Below are 23,860 nucleotides of genomic sequence, written 5' to 3'. Positions count from 1 at the left end.
AATACACCCCACTACACCACACACAAAACCCCATAATACAAAACAAATATACCTCTGCCACGTCCTGACCAAATATAATAGAAATAATACCTAAATATTGGTCAGGACGTGACACACACCTACTTATTCTGGGGTTTTTCTTTATTTGTACTTTTTTTTTTACATTGTAGAATAATATTAAAGACATCAAAACCATGAAATAACACATATGATATCATGTAGTAACCAAAAAAGTGTTAAACAAATATTATATATCTTATATTTGAGATTCTTCAAAGTAGCAACCCTTTGCCTTGATGACAGCTGTGCACACTCTTGGCATCAGGATCGAAGCAGGGTCTGTAGTAACGCCTCTAGCACTGTGATGCAGTGCCTTAGACCGCTGCGGCACTCGGGTTAGGGTTAGGGTTAACCCTAAACCCTGATTGGTTTAGTAATAGTGCCCAGGCCCAGACCTAAACCCTGATTGGTTTAGTAGTAGTTCCCAGGCCCAGACCTAAACCCTGATTGGTTTAGTAATAGTGCCCAGGCCCACACCTAAACCCTGATTGGTTTAGTAGTAGTGCCCAGGCCTAAACCCAGATTGGTTTAGTAATTGTGCCCAGGCCCAGACCTAAACCCTGATTGGTTTAGTAGTAGTGCCCAGGCCCACACCTAAACCCTGATTGGTTTAGTAGTAGTGCCCAGACCCAGATCTAAACCCTGATTGGTTTAGTAGTAGTGCCCAGGCCCAGGCCTAAACCCTGATTGGTTTAGTAGTAGTGCCCAGGCCCACACCTAAACCCTGATTGGTTTAGTAATAGTGCCCAGGCCCACACCTAAACCCTGATTGGTTTAGTAATAGTGCCCAGGCCCACACCTAAACCCTGATTGGTTTAGTAATAGTGCCCAGGCCTAAACCCTGATTGGTTTAGTAGTAGTGCCCAGGCCTAAACCCTGATTGGTTTAGTAGTAGTGCCCAGGCCCACACCTAAACCCTGATTGGTTTAGTAGTAGTGCAACTTCACAACAACTACCTTATACACACAAGTGTAAAGGAATGAATAAGAATATGTACATATACATATATGGATGAGCGATGGCCGAACGGCATAGTCAAGCTGCAGTAGATGGTATAGAGTACAGTATATACATATGAGATGAGTAATGTAGGGGATGTATACATTATATAAAGTGCCATTGTTTAAAGTGACTAGTGATACATTTATTACATCCAATTTTTAATTATTAAAGTGGCTAGAGATAATTAGTCAGCCCCTGTGGATTTCTTTATTGTCTATAGCTAACAAAGCATCCAGGACTTATTTTTGTAAATAGCCCGAAAAGAAAAGCTTTGTTCAGCAAGTTTCCCGTATCAACATCCAGCCCAATATCATTGTGAATAGGCTTAGAAGTTATTTCAAAGAGATAGCCCTCTGAAATAAAATGCGGATTAGATGTATCAATGATGGCATTTCTTTTCCGTAATGAGGCCAGTGTCTGAATGAATTTGTTGTGGCAGAGAGGAGGAAGTAGAACCCTTCAGGGATTTGTCTCTTAGTGATGACACGAGGCTCAGATTTTTGTATTCACACATCTCTAACACAAACAGGGCAGTGGTGTAAAGTACTTTAAGAAAAATACTTTAAAGTACTACTGAAGTAGTTTTTGGGAGTAGCTGTACTTTACTATTTATATTTTTAATTACTTTTACTTTTACTTCACTACATCCCTAAAGAAAATAATGTACTTTTTACTCCATACAGTTTCCCAGACACCCAAAAGTACATTTTAAAGCTCAGATGGACCACTATGTTAAACGTAGCTCAGATGGACCACTGTGTTAAACAGAGCTCAGCTGGACCACTGTGTTAAACGTAGCTCAGCTGGACCACTGTGTTTCCATGTGAGGCTGTTACCTGCACACACCTGCACAGCCTCAGGCCACATCTTACTGTGCTTCTGATGTAGCCTCTTCACCGAAGCTCCTGTGTGTGTGTGTGTGTGGTGTGTGTGTGTGTGTGTGTGTGGTGTGTGTGTGTGTGTGTGTGTGTGCGTGTGTGTGTTCATGTGTGTGTGTGTGTGTGTGCGTGTTTGTTGGGGCCCCTCTCTTTTCAGGGGTTGAGATAAAATCAAAAAGAGAGCATTTTCATCCCTGCTGTTCCATTTATCCTTCTTTTGGTTGGTTAGCAAGCTTAGTAACTGTCACTATAGCGGACATAGTTGTATACGGTTGCCATGGCAGGAAAGGGGGTTGCCAAGGCAACAATTTGGACTTTCTTAATCGACAGGAAAGTGAGCATGATTCCAAACGGTTAATATTTTTCCCACTCTCGCGCTTTTATTTTGTCTCTCTCTCTCTCTCCAAGACTGTCATCTGCTCTAAATTAGTCCACTGGGCACACACAATGTTGTTTTAACAACGTGGAATAGACAATGAATTGACATCTGTTGCCAGTGGGTCTCTCTCTCTCTATGGCAGATATACCAACCTCTCAGCAGCTGTCCTGATCCCTATAGGATTGATGGGTAGTGGTCGTATTCCTGTGTACAGGCCATGACTCATCATTCTGGCTCCGTTCTGGATCACTCCCTGAGGGACTGAAGAGAGAGAGAAGAGAAAGAAGAGAGAGAGAGTCAGTAAGACACATACATATAGTATGATACAGTGCACACACTTAAAAAGAGATTGACATGATTTGCCATCTGCTTAGTTTGTTTGTGGTTGAGGTTAGGAGTTTCTAACAAGCCAAGCAGATCTCAAATCATGTCAATGAAAATAAACTAAATCACATCATCCTAAAAAGGAGGGAAGGAGGGATAAGGATGGGAGGAAAGAGAGATGATGACAGAAAGAGATGGAGAAGGATTCCCTGCAAAGCCGCCAACTCAGATATGGACACAATATAGGCCCAGGCAACACTAAACCATGGCCGTAACACTAAACCATGGCCGCAACACTAAACCATGGCCGTAACACTAAACCATGGCCGCAACACTAAACCATGGCCGCAACACTAAACCATGGCCGTAACACTAAACCATGGCCGCAACACTAAACCATGGCCGTAACACTAAACCATGGCCGTAACACTAAACCATGGCCGCAACACTAAACCATGGCCGCAACACTAAACCATGGCCGTAACACCAAACCATGGCCGTAACACTAAACCATGGCAGTAACACCAAACCATGGCCGTAACACTAAACCATGGCCGCAACACTAAACCATGGCCGTAACACTAAACCATGGCCATAACACTAAACCATGGCCGCAACACTAAACCATGGCAGTAACACCAAACCATGGCCGCAACACTAAACCATGGCAGTAACACCAAACCATGGCCGCAACACTAAACCATGGCCGCAACACTAAACCATGGCCGTAACACTAAACCATGGCCATAACACTAAACCATGGCCGCAACACTAAACCATGGCCGTAACACTAAACCATGGCCGCAACACTAAACCATGGCCGCAACACTAAACCACGGCAGTAACACCAAACCACGGCCGCAACACTAAACCACGGCAGTAACACCAAACCACGGCTGTAACACTAAACCATGGCCGTAACACTAAACCATGGCCGTAACACTAAACCATGGCCGCAACACTAAACCATGGCCGCAGCACTAAACCATGGCCGTAACACTAAACCATGGCCGCAACACTAAACCATGGCCGCAACACTAAACCATGGCCGTAACACTAAACCATGGCCGTAACACTAAACCACGGCCGCAACACTAAACCACGGCAGTAACACCAAACCACGGCTGTAACACTAAACCACGGCCGTAAGACTAAACCACGGCCGTAAGACTAAACCATGGCCGTAACACTAAACCATGGCCGTAACACTAAACCATGGCCGTAACACTAAACCATGGCCGCAACACTAAACCATGGCCGCAACACTAAACCATGGCCGCAACACTAAACCATGGCCGCAACACTAAACCATGGCCGCAAAACTAAACCATGGCGGCAACACTAAACCATGGGCGTAACACTAAACCACGGCCGCAACACTAAACCACGGCAGTAACACCAAACCATGGCTGTAACACTAAACCATGGCCGTAACACTAAACCATGGCAGTAACACCAAACCATGGCCGTAACACTAAACCATGGCCGCAACACTAAACCATGGCCGCAACACTAAACCATGGCCGTAACACTAAACCATGGCCGTAACACTAAACTCGAATCCAACCACTGACATTTTCTGACTTTCTCCCGTCTACATCCATGACTCTGTATCTACCATCTGAAATGTCTACATAAAAGAGAAAATACTGAAGGAGGACGAGTCTCAGTTCTATACCGTGACGCCTTCACCTCACAACATGTCTCTGCTACACAGTGGTATGTAGTTCAGAGTGAAACAGGTCAGAGAGGGCTTGAAAACACTCAAAACACCATGGAGAGAGAGAGAAAGAGAGAGAGAGAAAGAGAGAGAAAGAGCGATAGAAAAAGAGAGAGAGAGAAAGAAAGAGACAGAGAGAAAAAAGAGAGAGAGAGAAAAAAGAGAGTGAGAACGAGAGAGAAAGAGAGAGAGAGAGAAAGAAAGAGAGAGAAAACAGAGAGAGAGAGAGAGAGAAAGAAAGAGACAGAGAGAAAAGAGAGAGAGAGAGAGATTGTAAACAGAGAAAAGACTATGGAAATGATGTGGGACATCATCTTTTAAAATAACCACTGAGTCAACACATTGGAATGATAGAATGGACAACAGACTGAAAGGACAGCTTGGTGGAAGAGTGGCTAGCTAGCATGGTGGAAGAGTGGCTAGCTAGCATGGTGGAAGAGTGGCTAGCTAGCATGTTCACTCACACACTGCTTGGATAATTTTATTTTATTTTTTAAAATGTATTTCACCTTTATTTAACCAGGTAGGCAAGTTGAGAACAAGTTCTCATTTACAACTGCGACCTGGCCAAGATAAAGCAAAGCAGTGTGACACAGACAACAACACAGAGTTACACATGGAGTAAACAATAAACAAGCCAATAACACAATAAACAAGTCAATGACACAGTAGAAAAAAAGAAAGTCTATATACAGTGTGTGCAAAAGGCATGAGGAGGTAGGCAATAAATAGGCCATAGTAGCGAATAATTAAAATGTAGCAGATTAACACTGGAGTGATAAATGAGCATATGATGATGTGCAAGTAGAAATACTGGTGTGCAAAAGAGCAGAAAAGTAAACAAAATAAAAACAGTATGGACTGTTACATTACAGATGGACTATGTACAGCTGCAGAAATCGGTTAGCAGCTCAGGTAGCTGATGCTTAAAGTTGGCGAGGGAAATAAAAGTCTCCAACTTCAGCGATTTTTGCAATTCGTTCCAGTCACTGGCAGCAGAGAACTGGAAGGAAAGGTGGCCAAATGAGGTGTTGGCTTTGGGGATGATCAGTGAGATATACCTGCTGGAGCATGTGCTACGGGTGGGTGTTGTTATAGTGACCAGTGAACTGAGATAAGGTGGAGCTTTACGTAGCATAGACTTATAGATGACCTGGAGCCAGTGGGTCTGGCGACGAATATGTAGCGAGGGCCAGCCGACTAGAGCATACAGGTCGCAGTGGTGGGTATAAGTTTATTTGGTAACAAAACGGATGGCACTGTGATAGACTGCATCCAGTTTGCTGAGTAGAGTAATGGAAGCTATTTTGTAGACGACATCGCCGAAATCGAGGATCGGTAGGATAGTCAGTTTTACTAGGGTAAGTTTGGCGACGTGAGTGAAGGAGGCTTTGTTGCAAAATAGAAAGCCGATTCTAGATTTGATTTTGGATTGGAGATGTTTAATATGAGTCTGGAAGGAGAGTTTACAGTCTAGCCAGACACCTAGGTATTTATAGTTGTCCACATATTCTAGGTCGGAAACGTCCAGGGTTGTGATGCGAACGATTGAAAAGCATGCATTTGGTTTTACTAGCGTTTAAGAGCAGTTGGAGGCCACGGAAGGAATGTTGTATGGCATTGAAGCTCGTTTGGAGGTTTGTTAACACAGTGTCCAAGGAAGGGCCAGAAGTATACAGAATGGTGTCATCTGCGTAGAGGTGGATCAGGGAATCGCCCGCAGCAAGAGCGACATCATTGATATATACAGAGAAAAGAGTCGGCCCGAGAATTGAACCCTGTGGTACCCCATAGAGACTGCCAGAGGTCCGGACAACATGCCCTCCGATTTGACACACTGAACTCTATCAGTGAAGGAGAAGCTGGGGAGGCTTGGGCGAGTAGCTGTGGGAGGGGGGGTCGGAGCTGTTGCCCGGGGTTGGAGTAGCCAGGAGTAAGGCATGGCCAGCCTCTGAGAAATGCTTATTGAAATTTATCGGTGGTGACCGTGTTACCTAGCCTCAGTGCAGTGGGCAGCTGGGAGGAGGTGCTCTTGTTCTTCATGGACTTTACAGTGTCCCAAAACTTTTTGGAGTTAGAGCTACAGGATGCAAATTTCTGCTTGAAAAAGCTAGCCTTTGCTTTCCTGACTGACTGTGTGTATTGGTTCCTGACTTCCCTGAACAGTTGCATATCGCGGGGACTATTCAATGTTATTGCAGTCCGCCACAGGATGTTTTTGTGATGGTCAAGGGCAGTCAGGTCTGGAGTGAACCAAGGGCTATATCTGTTCTTAGTTCTGCATTTTTTGAACGGGGCATGCTTATCTAAGATGGTGAGGAAATTACTTTAAAGAATGACCAGACATCCTCGACTGACGGGATGAGGTCAATATCCTTCCAGGATACCCAGGCCAGGTCGATTAGAAAGGCCTGCTCACAGAAGTGTTTTAGGGAGCGTTTGACAGTGATGAGGGGTGGTTGTTTGACCGCGGACCCACAACGGATACAGGCAATGAGGCAGTGATCGCTGAGATCCTGATTGAAAACAGCAGAGGTGTATTTGGAGGGCAAGTTGGTCAGGATAATGTCTATGAGGGTGCCCATGTTCACGGATTTAGGGTTGTACCTGGTGGGTTCATTGATGATTTGTGTGAGATTGAGGGCATCTAGCTTAGATTGTAGGACTGCCGGGGTGTTAAGCATATCCCAGTTTAGGTCACCTAACAGAACGAACTCTGAAGATAGATGGGGGGCGATCAATTCACAAATGGTGTCCAGGGCACAGCTGGGAGCGGAGGGGGGTCGATAGCAGGCAGCAACAGTGAGAGACTTATTTTTGGAGAGAATAATTCAACAAATTAATTCTTAGATTAGACCTGAGTTAGACCCCTGTCAATACTCCTCAACACACACATACACACAAATTGGTTAACGTAGGACACCTCCCCACAACAGAGAGAAAGATACAGGGATGAATTCAACCTCCCCACAACAGAGAGAAAGATACAGGGATGAATTCAACCTCCCCACAACAGAGAGAAACATACAGGGATGAATTCAACCTCCCCACAACAGAGAGAAAGATACAGGGATGAATTCAACCTCCCCACAACAGAGAGAAAGATACAAGGATGAATTTAACCTCCCCACAACAGAGAGAAAGATACAGGGATGAATTCAACCTCCCCACAACAGAGAGAAAGATACAGGAATGAATTCAACCTCCCCACAACAGAGAGAAAGATACAGGAATGAATTCAACCTCCCCACAACAGAGGGAAACATAGTGGGATGAATTCAACCTCCCCACAACAGAGAGAAACATACAGGGATGAATTCAACCTCCCCACAACAGAGAGAAACATACAGGGATGAATTCAACCTCCCCACAACAGAGAGAAACATGAACTAATTTAGAGCAGATGACAGTCTTGGAGAGAGAGAGAGAGACAAAATAAAAGCGCGAGAGTGGGAAAAATATTAACCGTTTGGAATCATGCTCACTTTCCTGTCGATTAAGAAAGTCCAAATTGTTGCCTTGGCAACCCCCTTTCCTGCCATGGCAACCGTATACAACTATGTCCGCTATAGTGACAGTTACTAAGCTTGCTAACCAACCAAAAGAAGGATAAATGGAACAGCAGGGATGAAAATGCTCTCTTTTTGATTTTATCTCAACCCCTGAAAAGAGAGGGACCCCAACAAACACGCACACACACACACACACACATGAACACACACACGCACACACACACACACACACACACACACACACACACACACACACACACACACACACACACACACACACACACACACACACACACACACACACACACACACACACACACACACACACACACACAGGCTGTGTGTGTGATAGGATGTGAAGTGACACAGAGACGCGGAGAGGGTATGGCATTATCGTGGTTGGGTTAGCACAGGGATGGGCAACCCCAGTCCTCGGAAGCCTGATTGTTGTCACACTGTTGCCCCAGCTAAAACACCTGACTCCAATAAGAAACGAATCACGATCTTCAGTTTAGAATGCAATTAGTTTAATCAGCTGTGTTTACTAGGAATGGGAGGAAAGTGTGACACTGCTCTGGCCCCCCTTAGGACTGGAGTTGCCCCTCCCTGGGCCAGCAGGATGAAAGGCTCGTGGGAAACCTGCTTTGTAGCTCCATTGTAGCAGGTCCAGGTTACACAACGCTGTCCATTCAAACACAGGGACATGAGGGATGGGCTAAATGCCATCAGAGAGAAAGTGCACGCAGACTATCTTAGCTTGGACACAGGAACGACTGGAATGCTTTAAGTCGATTGGAAGGTAATAAAGAAAGCAGCGTCAAATCAAATGGTAGAGAGTAGTGTCAAGTCGTATAGTTTTAAATAGTATCAACCCTGTGATATAGATATTACTGAGTGGCTGATTAATGTAACTTAACCTCTCATCATCTCCATCCGTTTCGCTATCTCTCTCTATCTCTCGTATGCACTCTCTTTCAACTCATCTCAATCTCTACCTCCCTCTACTATTCTCATTATAAATACTGCATCCCAAATGGCACCCTGTCCCCTATTTAGTGCACTACTTTTGACCAGAGTTCCATTGTCCCTGGTCAAAAGTAGTGCACTATATAGAGAAAAGGGTGGACTTGAGGACAGAATCCAAAGTGTCATGTCATCAGACTCTGATGTGCTTCTCTAATAGGGTCAACACTGAAGTTCTCATAGAGGCCAGATGTTGTCATTGAAAATAAGAATTTGTTCTTAACTGACTTGCCTAGTAAAATAAAGGTTAAATAAAATAATAATTGTCAAAAGGTCAATCTGAGAAGCGGGAACATTGGCAGACGGCTCCTAACCAGATCCATACATACACACTCCCTGGAATGGAATAACGTTCTCAACTGTGACCTCTCGATCAATGTAGTGCACCTGATGCTTCCCCTCCATGACAGACACAGGAGCGAAGAACTAGAGCTGGTAGAATGGACAATCCTGACAGGTCTGACTAACACATGTGTTACACAGTCTGGCCACTAGGGGGAGAGCCTCTCTCCACTACACACAGAGCTACAGCAGGGGATGGATAGGGATAACCACTCACACTCAGTTTCTCTCTCTTTCTCCTTTCACATGACTGTCTCTCTATGTCTCTCTCCATCTGTCTGTCTGTCTGTCTGAATGACAGACTCCCTCTCTCCCTCTCAATTCAATTCAAGGGCTTTATGGTATTCATCTCTGTATATATCAATGATGTCGCTCTTGCTGCTGGTGATTCTCTGATCCACCTCTACACAGACAACAACATTCTGTACACCTCTGGCCCTTCTTTGGACAGTGTGTTAACTAACCTCCAGACGAACTTCAATGCCATACAACTCTCCTTCCATGGCCTCCAACTGCTCTTAAATGCAAGTAAAACTAAATTCATCCTCTTCAACCGATTGCTGCCTGTACCTGCCCGCCTGTCCAGCATCACTACTACGGTTCTGACTTAGAATATGTGGACAATTACAAATACCTAGGTGTCTGGTTAGACTGTAAACTCTCCTTCCAGACTCACATTAAGCATCTCCAATCCAAAATTAAATCAAGAATCGGCTTCCTATTTCGCAACAAAGCATCCATCACTCATGCTGCCAAACATACCCTCGTAAAACTGACCATCCTACCGATCCTCGACTTCGGCGATGTCATCTATAAAATAGCCTCCAACACTCTACTCAACAAATTGGATGCAGTCTATCACAGTGCCATCCGTTTTGTCACCAAAGCCCCATATACTACTGCGACCTGTACGCTCTCGTTGGTTGGCCCTCGCTTCATACTCGTCGCCAAACTCACTGGCTCCAGGTCATCTACAAGTCTCTGCTAGGTAAAGCCCCGCCTTATCTCAGCTCACTGTTCACCATAGCAGCACCCACCCGTAGCATGCGCCCCAGCAGGTATATCTCACTGGTCACCCCCAAAGCCAATTCTTCCTTTGGCCACCTTTCCTTCCAGTTCTCTGCTGCCAATGACTGGAACAAACTGCAAAAATCACTGAAGCTGGAGACTCATATCTCCCTCACTAGCTATAAGCACCAGTCAGAGCAGCTCACAGATCACTGCACCTCTACACAGCCCATCTGTAAATAGCCCATCCAACTACCTCATCCCCATACTGTATTTATTTATTTATTTTGCTCCTTTGCACCCCAGTATCTCTACTTGCACTTTCATCTTCTGCACATCTATCACTCCAGTGTATAATTGCTATATTGTAATTATTTTGCCACTATGGCCTATGTATTGCCTAAACTCCCTTATCTTACCTCATTTGCACACACTGTATATAGATTTTTCTACTGTATTATTGATTGTATGTTTGTTTATTCCATGTGTAACTCTGTGTTGTTGTATGTGTTGAACTGCTTTGCTTTATCTTGTCCAGGTCGCAGTTGTAAATGAGATCTTGTTCTCAACTAGCCTACCTGGTTCAATAAAGGTCAAATACATTTTTTTTATAAAAAATTGGCATGGGAAACGTTTGTTTACATTGCCAAAGCAAGTGAAATCGATAATAAACAAAAGTGAAATAAACAATAAAAATGAACAGTAAACTTTACACTCACAGAAGTTCCAAAGTAGCAGCGGCATTTAAAATGTCATATTATAGTTATATACAGTGTTGTAACGATGTGCAAATAGTTAAAGTACAAAAGGGAAAATAAATCAATATAAATATGGGTTGTATTTACAATGGCGTTTGTTCTTCACTGGTTGCCCTTTTCTTGTGGCAACAGCTCACAAATCTTGCTGCTGTGATGGCACACTGTGGTATTTCACACAATAGATACGGGAGTTTATCAAAATTGGATTTATTTCAAATTCTTTGTGGGTCTGTGTAATCTGAGGGAAATACGTGTCTCTAATATGGTCATACATTTGGCAGGAGCTTGGGAAGTGCAGCTCAGTTTCCACCTCATTTTGTGGGCAGTGTGCACATAGCCTGTCTTGTCTCGAGAGCCAGGTCTGCCTACGGCGGCCTTTCTCAATAGCGAGGCTATGCTCACTGAGTCTGTACATAGTCAAAGCTTTCCTTCATTTGGGGTCAGTCACTGTGGTCAGGTATTCTGCCATTGTGCACTCTCTGTTTAGGGCCAGACAGCATTCTAGTTTCCTCTGTTTCTTTGTTAATTCTTTCCTATGTGTCAAGTAATAATCCTTTAGCAGACAGAGCTCTCTCTGTCTCTGTCTTGTTCTCTTCTTCTCCATCTCTCCATCAGAGTAAGCTATGTTGCCTTCTCCCCCCAGGTTCTGGTTATAGGGTAATCTGATCCCAGATCTGTGGTTGAGGGTAATTTCACCTTCATCAGTTATTAGGGAGGGGTAGAGGCTAAACCTGTGGTTACTGGCTAAACCTGTGGTTACTGGCTAAACCTGTGGTTACTGGCTAAACCTGTGGTTACTGGCTAAACCTGTGGTTACTGGCTAAACCTGTGGTTACTGGCTAAACCTGGCATCAGCACAATGATATGCCCAGTGAACGCACTAATCTCATCATTAAATGGCCCATACACACGGACACACACTTATGCACAAACAAACGTGTGCACACACAGACACACATGACACACACGCACATACACACACTACACACCTCAGTTCACACCATAGACTTTGATGCATGTCAAATCCATTGACCTTCTCTTCCTACTTTAAGGTCAAAACGTTATACTCCAATGTAATGTGTCGCATATAATCCGCATTCTGGATGTTCAGGTTAATTCACTATACAAGACTGGAGCTTTCATCATGGCATTATGGCTATGCTCTGTTTTATCTAACCTTTGTACTAATATTTTTAACAAGTAAGTTGACTGAGTGTAAACACATTCTCTTTATAAGCCAATAATGGGAAGAGTTGCAAGAGCGAGGAAAGATATATTCATAATTTTACCTACTTACATTTGACTGTTTTTCTTATCACAAATACAACCTCTGTGTTCAGTAATGTCAATGCACTGGCCTATAGACTGTCACCATGAGGATCGAGGCTCATTCACTTCAGTAAAACCATTGCTTTTCTTCACAGTGAGCAGCACAAAGACAGGGTCAGTCAGCATCATTAACTCTTTATTAGACCTGTAAAGCAGTTGTAGATGACATTCCCATCCCCAGTACCTAGACTAGTACCTAACACAACACACTAAAGTCTCTAATCTAGTGCCTTATACCCAGAAATCAAAGCCTAGTGATTTAAACAAAGTCTCTCTCCTTTAGAATGTCTCTTTATCTGTTTGTATTGAGAGACGAGGAGAGGACACAAAACAGTAGAGAAGAGGAAAGAAGCTGGTGGTGAGGGCTCTGGGTCTTTGTATCAACACAATAACCTGGATGGACTGAGAGAGTAAATACAGAGGGATGGAGGTAGCGAGAGACAGGGACGGAGGGTGAGAGACAGGGATGGAGGGAGCGAGAGGGATGAGAGAGAGAGAGAGAGAGAGAGAGAGAGGGATTGAGTAAGAGAGAGCGTGATGAGAGAGAGGGTGGAGAGAGAGAGAGAGAGGTAGAGAGAGGGAGAGAGACAGGGATGGAGGGAGAGAGAGAGGGATGGAGAGAGAAGGAGAGGGATGAGAGAGAGGGATTGAGTAAGAAAGAGAGTGATGGAGGGAGATAGTGAGGAATGGAGGGAGAGAGGGATGGAGAGAGAAGGAGAGGGATGGAGAGAGAGAGACAGGGGTGAAGGGAGAGAGACAGGGATAGAGGGAGAGAGACAGGGATGGAGGGAGAGAGAGGGATGAGGGAGAGAGAGGGATGAGGGAGAGAGACAGGGATGAGGGAGAGAGAGAGAGAGGAATGAGAGAGAGACAGGGATGAGGTGAAAGAGAGGGATGGCTGGAGGGAGAGAGAGAGACAGGAATGGAGGGAGAGAGACAGGGAGAGAAACAGGGATGGGGGAGAGAGACAGGGATGGAGGGAGAGAGACAGGAATGGAGGGAGAGAGACAGGGAGAGAGACAGGGGTGGGGGAGAGAGACAGGGATGGAGGGAGAGAGAGAGACAGGAATGGAGGGAGAGACAGGGAGAGATACAGGGATGGAGGGAGAGAGACAGGAATGGAGGGAGAGAGACAGGGAGAGAGACAGGGATGGAGGGAGAGAGACAGGGATGGAGTGAGAGAGACAGGCTGGAGGGAAAGAGACAGCGAGAGAGACAGGGATGGAGGGAGAGAGACAGGGATGGAGGGAGAGAGACAGGGAGACAGGGAGAAAGACAGGGAGAGAGACAGGGAGAGATAAAGGGAGAGAGACAGGGAGAGAGACAGGGAGAGATAAAGGGAGAGAGACAGGGAGAGAGACAGGGAGAGAGAGAGGGAGAGAGACAGGGAGAGAAAGAGGGCTGGAGGGATCTGTAAACTGTGGTCCATGCTATGCTCCAGTGGGTCTCTACAACGACGGAGAAAGGTTTCTTTACACACACACACACACACACACACACACACACACACACACACACACACACACACACACACACACACACACACACACACACACACACACACACACACACACACACACACACACACACACACACACCGGTTTCTATACTCACAAAGACGAGCAGTGGAGCACACACAGAGAAGACAGGGAAAACAGGCATATAGGCAGACAGACAGACAGACAGACAGACAGACAGACAGACAGACAGACAGACAGACAGACAGACAGACAGACAGACAGACAGACAGACAGACAGACAGACAGACAGACAGACAGGCAGCAGACAGACAGAAAGAGCAGACAGACAAAGCAGACAGACAGAGCAGACAGGCAGCAGACAGACAGACAGACAGACAGACAGACAGACAGACAGACAGACAGACAGACAGACAGACAGACAGACAGACAGAAAGAGCAGATAGACAGCGCAGACAGACAGGCAGGCAGACAGGCAGACAAAGCAGACAGACAGAGCAGACTGGCAGGCAGGCTTTGACTAGGCCAATCCAAGACATTTAAATGTTTCCCCTTAAACCACTCGAGTGTTGCTTTAGCAGTATGCTTAGGATCATTGTCCTGCTGGAAGGTGAACCTCCGTCCCAGTCTCAAATCTCTGGAAGACTGAAACAGGTTTCCCTCAAGAATTTCCTTGTATTTAGCACCATCCATCATTCCTTCAATTCTGACCAATTTCCCAGTCCCTGCCGATGAAAAAACATCCCCACAGCATGATGCTGCCACCACCACCATGCTTCACTGTGGGGATAGGGTTCTCGGGGTGATGAGAGGTGTTGGGTTTGCGCCAGACATAGCATTTTCCTTGATGGCCAAATAGCTCGATTTTAGTCTCATCTGACCAGAGCACCTTCTTTCATATGTTTGGGGAGTCTCCCACAAGCATTTTGGAGAACACCAAACGTGTTTGCTTATTGTTTTCTTTAAGCAATGGCTTTTTTTCTGGACACTCTTCCGTAAAGCCCAGCTATGTGGAGTGAACGGCTTAAAGTGGTCCTATGGAGAGATACTCCAATCTCCGCTGTGGAGCTTTGCAGGTTATTCAAGGTTATCTTTGGTCTCTTTGTTGCCTCTCTGATTAATTGTCTCCTTGTCTGGTCTGTGAGTTTCGCTGGGCGGACCTCTCTTGGAAGGTTTGTTGTGCCGCCATATTCTTTCCACTTTTTAATAATGCATTTAATGGTGCTCCATGGGATGTTCAAAGTTTCTGATATTTTTTTATATCCCAACCCTGATCTGTACTTCTCCACAACTTTGTCCCTGACCTGTTTGGAGAGCTCATTGGTCTTCATGGTGCCGCTTGCTTGGTGGTGCCCCTTGCTTAGTGGTGTTGCAGACTCTGGTGCCTTTCAGAACAGGTGTATATATACTGAGATCATGTGACAGATCATGTGACACTTAGATTGCACACTGGTGGACTTTATTTAATTAATTATGTGACTTCTGAAGGTAATTGGTTGCACCAGATCTTATTTACGGGGTTCATATCAAAGGGGGTGAATACATATGCACGCACCACTTTTCAGTTTCTTTTGTAAATAATTTTTTTAAACAAGTAATTTTTTTCATTTCATTCACCAATTTGGACTATTTTGTGTATGTCCATTACATGAAATCCAAATAAAAAATCCATTTAAATTACAGGCTGTAATGCAACAAAATAGGAAAAACACCAAGGGGGATGAATACTTTTGCAAGGCACTGTACCTATTTCTTTGTTAACCACCCAACACAGAATATCCACATGTGCGTACTTCCTCAAATTGTTTGGAGAAAATATCCTTTCTATTTTATTCAGCTTTGTTTAATTGTTGTTCTTCGTACTATAAAATAATATAAAATAATGCAACGAAATTCTAAGCAAATCTTGCCTGCTAAATGAACTAGCGTAGCCAACAATCATTTGGCACAGCCAGATCAGGACCTAACATCAAATCAAATGATCTAGTTTTAATAAGTTAAGGTCAAATAAAACATTTATTTGTCACATACACATGGTTAGCAGATGTTAATGCGAGTGTAGCGAAATGCTTGTGCTTCTAATTCTGACGGTGCAGTTTATCTAACAAGTAATCTAACAACTCCCCAACAACTAGCTATTACACAAATCTAAAGGGGTGAGTGAGAATATGTACATGTAAGTATATGGATGAGCGAAGGCCGAGCAGCATAGGCAAGGTGCAATAGATAGTATAAAATACAGTACATACATGTGATATGAGTAATGTAAGATATGTAGACATTATTAAAGTGGCATTATTCAGAGTGGCATTGTATAAAGTGACTAGTGATCCATTTGTTAAAGTGGCCAGTGATTGGGTCTCCATGTAGGCAGCAGCCTCTCTGAGTTAGTGACTGCTGTTTAGCAGTCTGATGGCCTTTAGATTGAAGCTATTTTTCTCTCGGTCCCAGCTTTGATGCACCTGTACTGACCTCGCCTTCTGGATGATAGCAGGGTGAACAGGCCGTGGCTCGGGTGGTTGTTGTCCTTGATTATCTTTTTGGCCTTCCTGATCATTCGGGTGCTGTAGGTGTCATGGAGGACAGGTAGTTTGCCCCCGGTGATGCGTTGTGCAGACCTCACCACCCTCTGGAGAGCTTTGCGGTTGAGGGCGGTGCAGTTGCCGTATATAAGGACAACTCAGAGTACGCTATTCTGTTCTTCTGAAATAGACTACATTTTCTTCATATCATGCTTCTTTAGACTTGTCTAAAAGAAATAATGGATTTATTGTGAAGGTGTAGGCTATATTACATAGATTTATTCAACTTTTTAAAATGTAGATGTTCTAAAGGTCTACATGTGTGGAAGCCAGGAGATGCTAAATGTGTTTATGTTAATTAACGGTCAATTACCGTGAGACCAACAGTTATTTGCTTGACAATCACTGGCTGATGAAATTTTGTGACCGCCACAGCCCTAGCCAGGCGCACCGGTTTGTGTCAAGAACTGCAATGCTGCTGGGTTTTTCACACCACAGATTCCTGTGTGTATCAAGAATGGTCCACCAACCAAAGGGCATACAGCCAACTTCACACAACTGTGGGAAGCATTAGAGTCAACATTGGCCAGCATCCCTGGAGAACGCTTTCAACACCTTGTAGAGTCCATGCCCTGATAAATTGAGACTGTTCTGAGGGCAAAAATGGAACTCAATATTAGGAAGGAGTTCCTAATGTTTTGTACACTCAGTGTAGATAGAACAAGAATATAAATACTATATAAGGGAAGAGGATGTTTGAAAGCATGTTGAGGTTGTTCAGTTCTCATTTTAGCACACAGAGCAGAAATCACTTCCATTAAGAACCAAAAAAGTCTTCATTTTTCCTGCCTTCTCCTGTTACGCTTATCCTTACTTTCAGCAATTTTGAAATAATCTCTCCTAAACAGGATATGGTGAGTTTGGGGGACAGTCAAAATGGGACTTCAACCTGCAACCTTTCTACCAAAGCCATTGAGTGGTCCACACACACATACACCCACACACACACAGGGCTATAAAAAAACCTCTATCTCCACCTCTCTCCTCCAGGAAAAGGGAGAATATATTTGAGGGAGCAGCAGAGACAGATTCAGAGCAGAGAGACTCAGAGACAGACTCAGAGACAGACTCAGAGAAAGACTCAGAGACAGACTCAGAGCAGAGACAGGCTCAGAGCAGAGTAAGACTCAGAGCAGAGTAAGACTCAGAGCAGAAACAGACTCAGAGCAGAGACAGACTCAGAGACAGACTCAGAGCAGAGACAGACTCAGAGCAGAGACAGGCTCAGAGCAGAGTCAGACTCAGAGCAGAGAAAGATTCAGAGCAGAGACAGACTCGGAGCAGAGACAGACTCAGAGACAGAGCAGAGACAGACTCAGAGCAGAGACAGACTCACAGCAGAGACAGACTCACAGCAGAGACAGACTCGGAGCAGAGACAGACTCAGATCAGAGACAGAGCAGAGACAGACTCAGAGCAGAGACAGACTTGGAGCAGAGACAGACTCGGAGCAGAGACAGACTCAGATCAGAGACAGAGCAGAGACAGACTTAGAGCAGAGACAGACTCAGAGCAGAGACAGACTCAGAGACAGACTCAGAGCAGAGACAGGCTCAGAGCAGAGTCAGACTCAGAGACAGACTCAGAGACAGACTCAGAGCAGAGACAGAGCAGAGACAGGCTCAGAGCAGAGTCAGACTCAGAGTCAGACTCAGAGTCAGACTCAGAGACAGACTCAGAGACAGACTCAGAGCAGAGACAAACTCAGAGCAGAGACAAACTCAGAGCAGACAGAGCAGAGACAGACTCAGAGCAGAGACAGAGCAGAGACAGACTCAGAGCAGAGACAGACTCAGAGCAGAGACAGAGCAGAGACAGACTCAGAGCAGAGACAGAGCAGAGACAGACTCAGAGCAGAGACAGACTCAGAGCAGAGACAAGCTCAGAGCAGAGACAGAGCAGAGACAAACTCAGAGACAGACTCAGAGCAGAGACAGAGCAGTGACAGACTCAGAGCAGAGACAGACTCAGAACAGAGACAGAGCAGAGACAGACTCAGAGCAGAGAGAGACTCACAGCAGAGACAGACTCACAGCAGAGACAGACTCGGAGCAGAGACAGACTCAGATCAGAGACAGAGCAGAGACAGACTCAGAGCAGAGACAGACTTGGAGCAGAGACAGACTCGGAGCAGAGACAGACTCAGATCAGAGACAGAGCAGAGACAGACTTAGAGCAGAGACAGACTCAGAGCAGAGACAGACTCAGAGACAGACTCAGAGCAGAGACAGGCTCAGAGCAGAGTCAGACTCAGAGACAGACTCAGAGACAGACTCAGAGCAGAGACAGAGCAGAGACAGGCTCAGAGCAGAGTCAGACTCAGAGTCAGACTCAGAGTCAGACTCAGAGACAGACTCAGAGACAGACTCAGAGCAGAGACAAACTCAGAGCAGAGACAAACTCAGAGCAGACAGAGCAGAGACAGACTCAGAGCAGAGACAGAGCAGAGACAGACTCAGAGCAGAGACAGACTCAGAGCAGAGACAGAGCAGAGACAGACTCAGAGCAGAGACAGAGCAGAGACAGACTCAGAGCAGAGACAGACTCAGAGCAGAGACAAGCTCAGAGCAGAGACAGAGCAGAGACAAACTCAGAGACAGACTCAGAGCAGAGACAGAGCAGTGACAGACTCAGAGCAGAGACAGACTCAGAACAGAGACAGAGCAGAGACAGACTCAGAGCAGAGACAGACTCAGAGCAGAGACAGACTCAGAGACAGACTCAGAGCAGAGACAGACTCACAGCAGAGACAGAGCAGAGACAGACTCAGAGCAGAGCCAGAGCAGAGGCAGACTCAGAGACAGACAGAGCAGAGAGACTCAGCAGAGACAGAGCAGAGACAGACTCAGAGCAAAGACAGACTCAGAGCAGAGATAGAGCAGAGACAGACTCAGAGCAGAGACAGAGCAGAGACAGACTCAGAGCAGAGGCAGACTCAGAGACAGACAGAGCAGAGACAGACTCAGAGCAGAGACAGACTCAGAGCAGAGACAGACTCAGAGCAGAGACAGAGCAGAGACAGACTCAGAGCAGAGACAGACTCAGAGACATACTCAGAGCAGAGACAGACGCAGAGCAGAGACAGACTCAGAGAGAGACTCAGAGCAGAGACATACTCAGAGCAGAGACAGAGCAGAGACAGACTCAGAGCAGAGACAGACTCAGAGCAGAGACAGAATCAGACATGTAGATGTTGAAGATATAAAAATAGGCCATCCATGTTGTTGCCAGGTAACAGAGTGTGTTTATCAAACTAATGGAATGGCTTCTCCTGGGTCATAGCAGGGGTGTGTGTGTGTGTGTGTGTGTGTGTGTGTGTGTGTGTGTGTGTGTGTGTGTGTGTGTGTGTGTGTGTGTGTGTGTGTGTGTGTGTGTGTGTGTTACCAACAGCTTAAACTAACGGATAATAAACAATCTCTGCTCTACTGTATACCACAAGCATTAACATTTTACTGCAGTGGGCTGAATCCAGGTCACACAGAGTGTTTCTTGGATGTCTTAAACAACACCTCACACACATGATTATGTTTTTTTAAAAGAATGCACCAGTATCATGTCAGATATAGAGTTGAAATATATTCCATTTTGAGTTTGCATCCCAATATTACACTTGATATACATCACAGAAGACTGAATATATAACAAAACCATTTGACATAGAAACACTGGATTTCCAACATAAAAAAATTAAATAATGTTTATTAATTAATTATGAAATTATGAAAAATATTTCTAACATTCCACCCATGAGGTCACTAGGTCATTGGACTGCAGGAAAGGACTACGAGAAAAAGGAGATTTGCAGCATAAGCAGGTTTGTGGTCACAAATTATACAGTCAAACACTGTGACATTGGGGTCAGGATCAGAGACATTGGGGTCAGGATCAGAGACATTGGGGTCAGGATCAGAGACATTGTGGTCAGGATCAGAGACATTGGGGTCAGGATCAGAGACATTGGGGTCAGGATCAGAGACATTGGGGTCAGGATCAGAGACATTGGGGTCAGGATCAGAGACATTGGGGTCAGGATCAGAGACATTGTGGTCAGGATCAGAGTGTTTGCAGTCAGAATGAAAAGCTTGTGATTGACGTTAAGGCTGGTGTGGTTGATATACAGTACATGATATGGCTGTCCTCTCCTTCTCCTCTCCTCACTTTCCCTTACTTTCCCTCCTCTTCTCTCCTCTCCCATCCTCCTCCCTCCCCTCCTTTCCTCACTCCTCTTCGCTGAGTCTTTTTGTTTTGATCCATTTATTATAAACTGTGTTCAAGTCGGTCTATTATTCACTAAGTGTTACAACCCGGTGTTCAGCAAACATCTGAGGGGCCTTAAAGTGCTGTGTTCAGGATAACTCAATTAGCAACACTTGACATTAAAGGCACAGCAACAGATGTTCAACAGAGTAAACACACACAGTCACTCCGAACTACTGTCACTAAGAGGGAGCGAGAGAGAGAGAGAGACAGAGAGAGAGAGAGAGAGCACAACTATGACAAAATAATCAACAAATACAGGTCCCAACTCCTGTAGTTCTGTCGCAGGCTGGGTCTGTACATAGCCAATGGTAGGCTTCGAGGGGACTTCTACGGTAGGTACACCTACAGCTCATCTCTTGGGAGTAGTACTGTAGACTACTTTATCAACGACCTCAACCCAGAGTCTCTCAGAGCGTTCACACTCAGCCCACTGACACCCCTATCAGATGACAGCACAATCAAAGCCTACTTGAAAAGAGCAATAGTCAATTATGAGGCATCAAAGCCAAACAAACTGCATAATATTAATAACCTGTTAGGGCTAGGGGGCAGTATTTGCACGTACCCGATTTAATCGGGTTACTACTCCTGCCCAGTAACTAGAATATGCATATAATTGTTTGATTTGGATAGAAAACACCCTAAATTTTCTAAAACTGTTTGAATGGTGTCTGTGAGTATAACAGAACTCATATGGCAGTCAAAACCCTGAGACAAATCCTGACAGGAAACTGAAATCTGATGTGTGGATATCACTTCAAACATTTGCCATTGAAACACACAGGGGCTTGTGATTCATTTAGCACTTCCTATGGCTTCCACTAGATGTCCCCAGTCTTTACAAAGTGGTTTGAGTCTCCTACTATCAAAATTGACTGAAAGAGAGGATGTTTATCTTGGTCACAGGGGATGGGCCATTACCATTGTGACGTCGGCGCCCATGGGTACTCTCCATTTTCGAAACGTTTTGAAAGACAATGCAACCGTCCCAATGGAATATTATTGAAGCCCTGGTTGAAAAAGCCCCTAAAGATTTATGTTATACAACGTTTGACATGTTTGAACGAACTTAAATATATTTTTTTTGCTCATTCCTGACGACAAGTCAGACGCACACGGTACATTTTCACTAGCCTTCGGAGCGCGCAAACACTATTGGGACATAAATTATAAACTTTTTTAAACAAAACTACATTTGTTATGGACCTGGGATTCCTAGAAGTGCCTTCTGATAAAGATAATCAAAGGTAGGGGATTATTTACAATAGTATTTTTGATGGTTGATTGTTCCAAGATGGCTCCAACATTTATAGCCTAGACTTTTTTTCTGGGCATACCACGTCGTTTATTGCAAAGTGTGATTTCCCAGTAAAGTTATTTTTAAATCTGGCAAAGAGATGGCATTCAAGACATGTTAATCTATAAGTCTTTGAATGACAATATTACATTTTAACAATGTTTTCGAATAGTAATTTTGTAAATTGTAGCGCTGATTCATCGGAAGCATTTGAGGGAAAAGATTTTCTGAACGTCATGCGCCGATGTAAAATGCTGTTTTTATATATAAATATGAACTTTATCGAACAAAAAATGCATGTGTTGTGTAACATGATGTCCTAGGAGTGTCATCTGATGAAGGTTGTCAAAGGTTAGTGCTGCATTTAGCTGTGTTTTGGGTATTTGTGATGCATGCTAGTTGCTTTGAAAATGGCTGTGTGATTATTTCTGGCTGGGTACTCTGCTGACATAATCTAATGTTTTGCTTTTGCTGTAAAGCCTTTTTGAAATCAGACAACGTGGTTCGATTCAGGAGAGGTGTATCTATAAAACGGTGTAAAATAGTCATATGTTTGAGAAATTGAAGTTATAGCATTTATGAGGTTTTGCATTTAGCGCGACGCGATTCCACTGGCTGTTGATTAGGGTGGGACGCAAGCATCCCACAAGCCCAGACAGGTTAAGAAATGCTGTAGATGGAAGGAAAGTAGTGTAGAAACCTACCAGAAAACAATTAGCCAACAACAAATTCAATCCCTTTTAGACAACTTCCTGGATGAAACGTTTCACAGTAATAGTGTCTTCTCCAATTAAATTTTTTTGGGCCCTATATCAAAAAACAAACAGCAAAAACATATACATGATCAACTAAAGACTACCAGAACCCACTGGATTCTCCAATTACCTTGAATGAACTACACAACAAAATACAAACCCTTCAACCCAAAAAGGCCTGTGGGGTTGATGGTATCCTAAATGAAATGATACAGACTACAAATTCCAATTGGCTATACTTAAACTGTTTAACCTGTTGGGGCTAGGGGGCAGTATTTGCACGGCCGGATAAAAAACGTACCCGATTTAATCTGGTTACTACTCCTGCCCAGTAACTAGAATATGCATATAATTAGTAGATTTGGATAGAAAACACTCTAAAGTTTCTAAAACTGTTTGAATGGTGTCTGTGAGTATAACAGAACTCATATGCAAAAATCTGAGAAGATTCCATGCAGGAAGTGGAAATCTGATTTGTGGAATCACCTTCAACACTTTGCTATGAAACACACCGTGAGTTAGGATTCATTTAGCACTTCTTAAGGCTTCCACTAGATGTCAACAGTCTTTACAAAGTGGTTTGAGTCTTCTCCAATAAAAACTGACCGAACGAGAGGCCTGGAAAGTTGGTCATAGGGGGAGGGCCATTACTACTATGACGCGGGCGCCCGTGGGTACCTTTCGTTCCGAAACGTTTAGTAAGACAATGCAATCGTCCGCCTTGAATATTATTGAACCTCTGATTGAAAAAGGCCCTAAAGATTTATGTTATACAACGTTTTACATGTTTGAACGAACGTAAATATATATTTTTTGCACATTTGTGACGACAAGTCCCGCGAGCCTCGTACATTATGAGTAGCCTTCGGAACGCGCTAACAAGAAGGAGCTATTGGGACATAAATTATTAACTTTTTCGAACAAAACTACCTTTGTTGTGGACCTGGGATGCCTGGAAGTGCCTTCTGATGAAGATAATCAAAGGTAAGGGAATATTTACAATAGTATATTTGATTTTAGATGGTTGCAAGATAGCGCTAACCTGTATCGCCTAGCCTATTTTTCTGAGCATAGCACCTCGTTTATTGCAAAGTGTGATTTCCCAGTAAAGTTATTTTTAAATCTGGCAATGCGATTGCATTCACGAGATGTT

General features: G+C 44.4%; 1 protein-coding gene across 2 annotated transcripts in view; it reads right to left on the bottom strand.

The window, feature by feature from the left end:
- Positions 1-23,860, bottom strand: part of LOC106611366 (forkhead box protein N3) — a 222,359-nt gene that overhangs the window by 7,004 nt on the left and 191,495 nt on the right. For both annotated transcript variants that reach the window (XM_045723679.2, XM_014211522.3), the window contains exon 5: positions 2,472-2,580. In XM_045723679.2, the coding sequence (XP_045579635.1) occupies positions 2,472-2,580 (109 nt within the window). The remainder of the gene's footprint in view (positions 1-2,471; positions 2,581-23,860) is intronic.

The sequence above is a fragment of the Salmo salar genome, chromosome 09 (assembly GCF_965601325.2).
Source record: "Salmo salar chromosome 09, fSalSal1, whole genome shotgun sequence".
Taxonomy (NCBI): Eukaryota; Metazoa; Chordata; class Actinopteri; order Salmoniformes; family Salmonidae; genus Salmo; species Salmo salar.
Note: the sequence above shows the minus strand (reverse complement) of the source record. Positions and strands in the feature narration are given on the sequence as shown.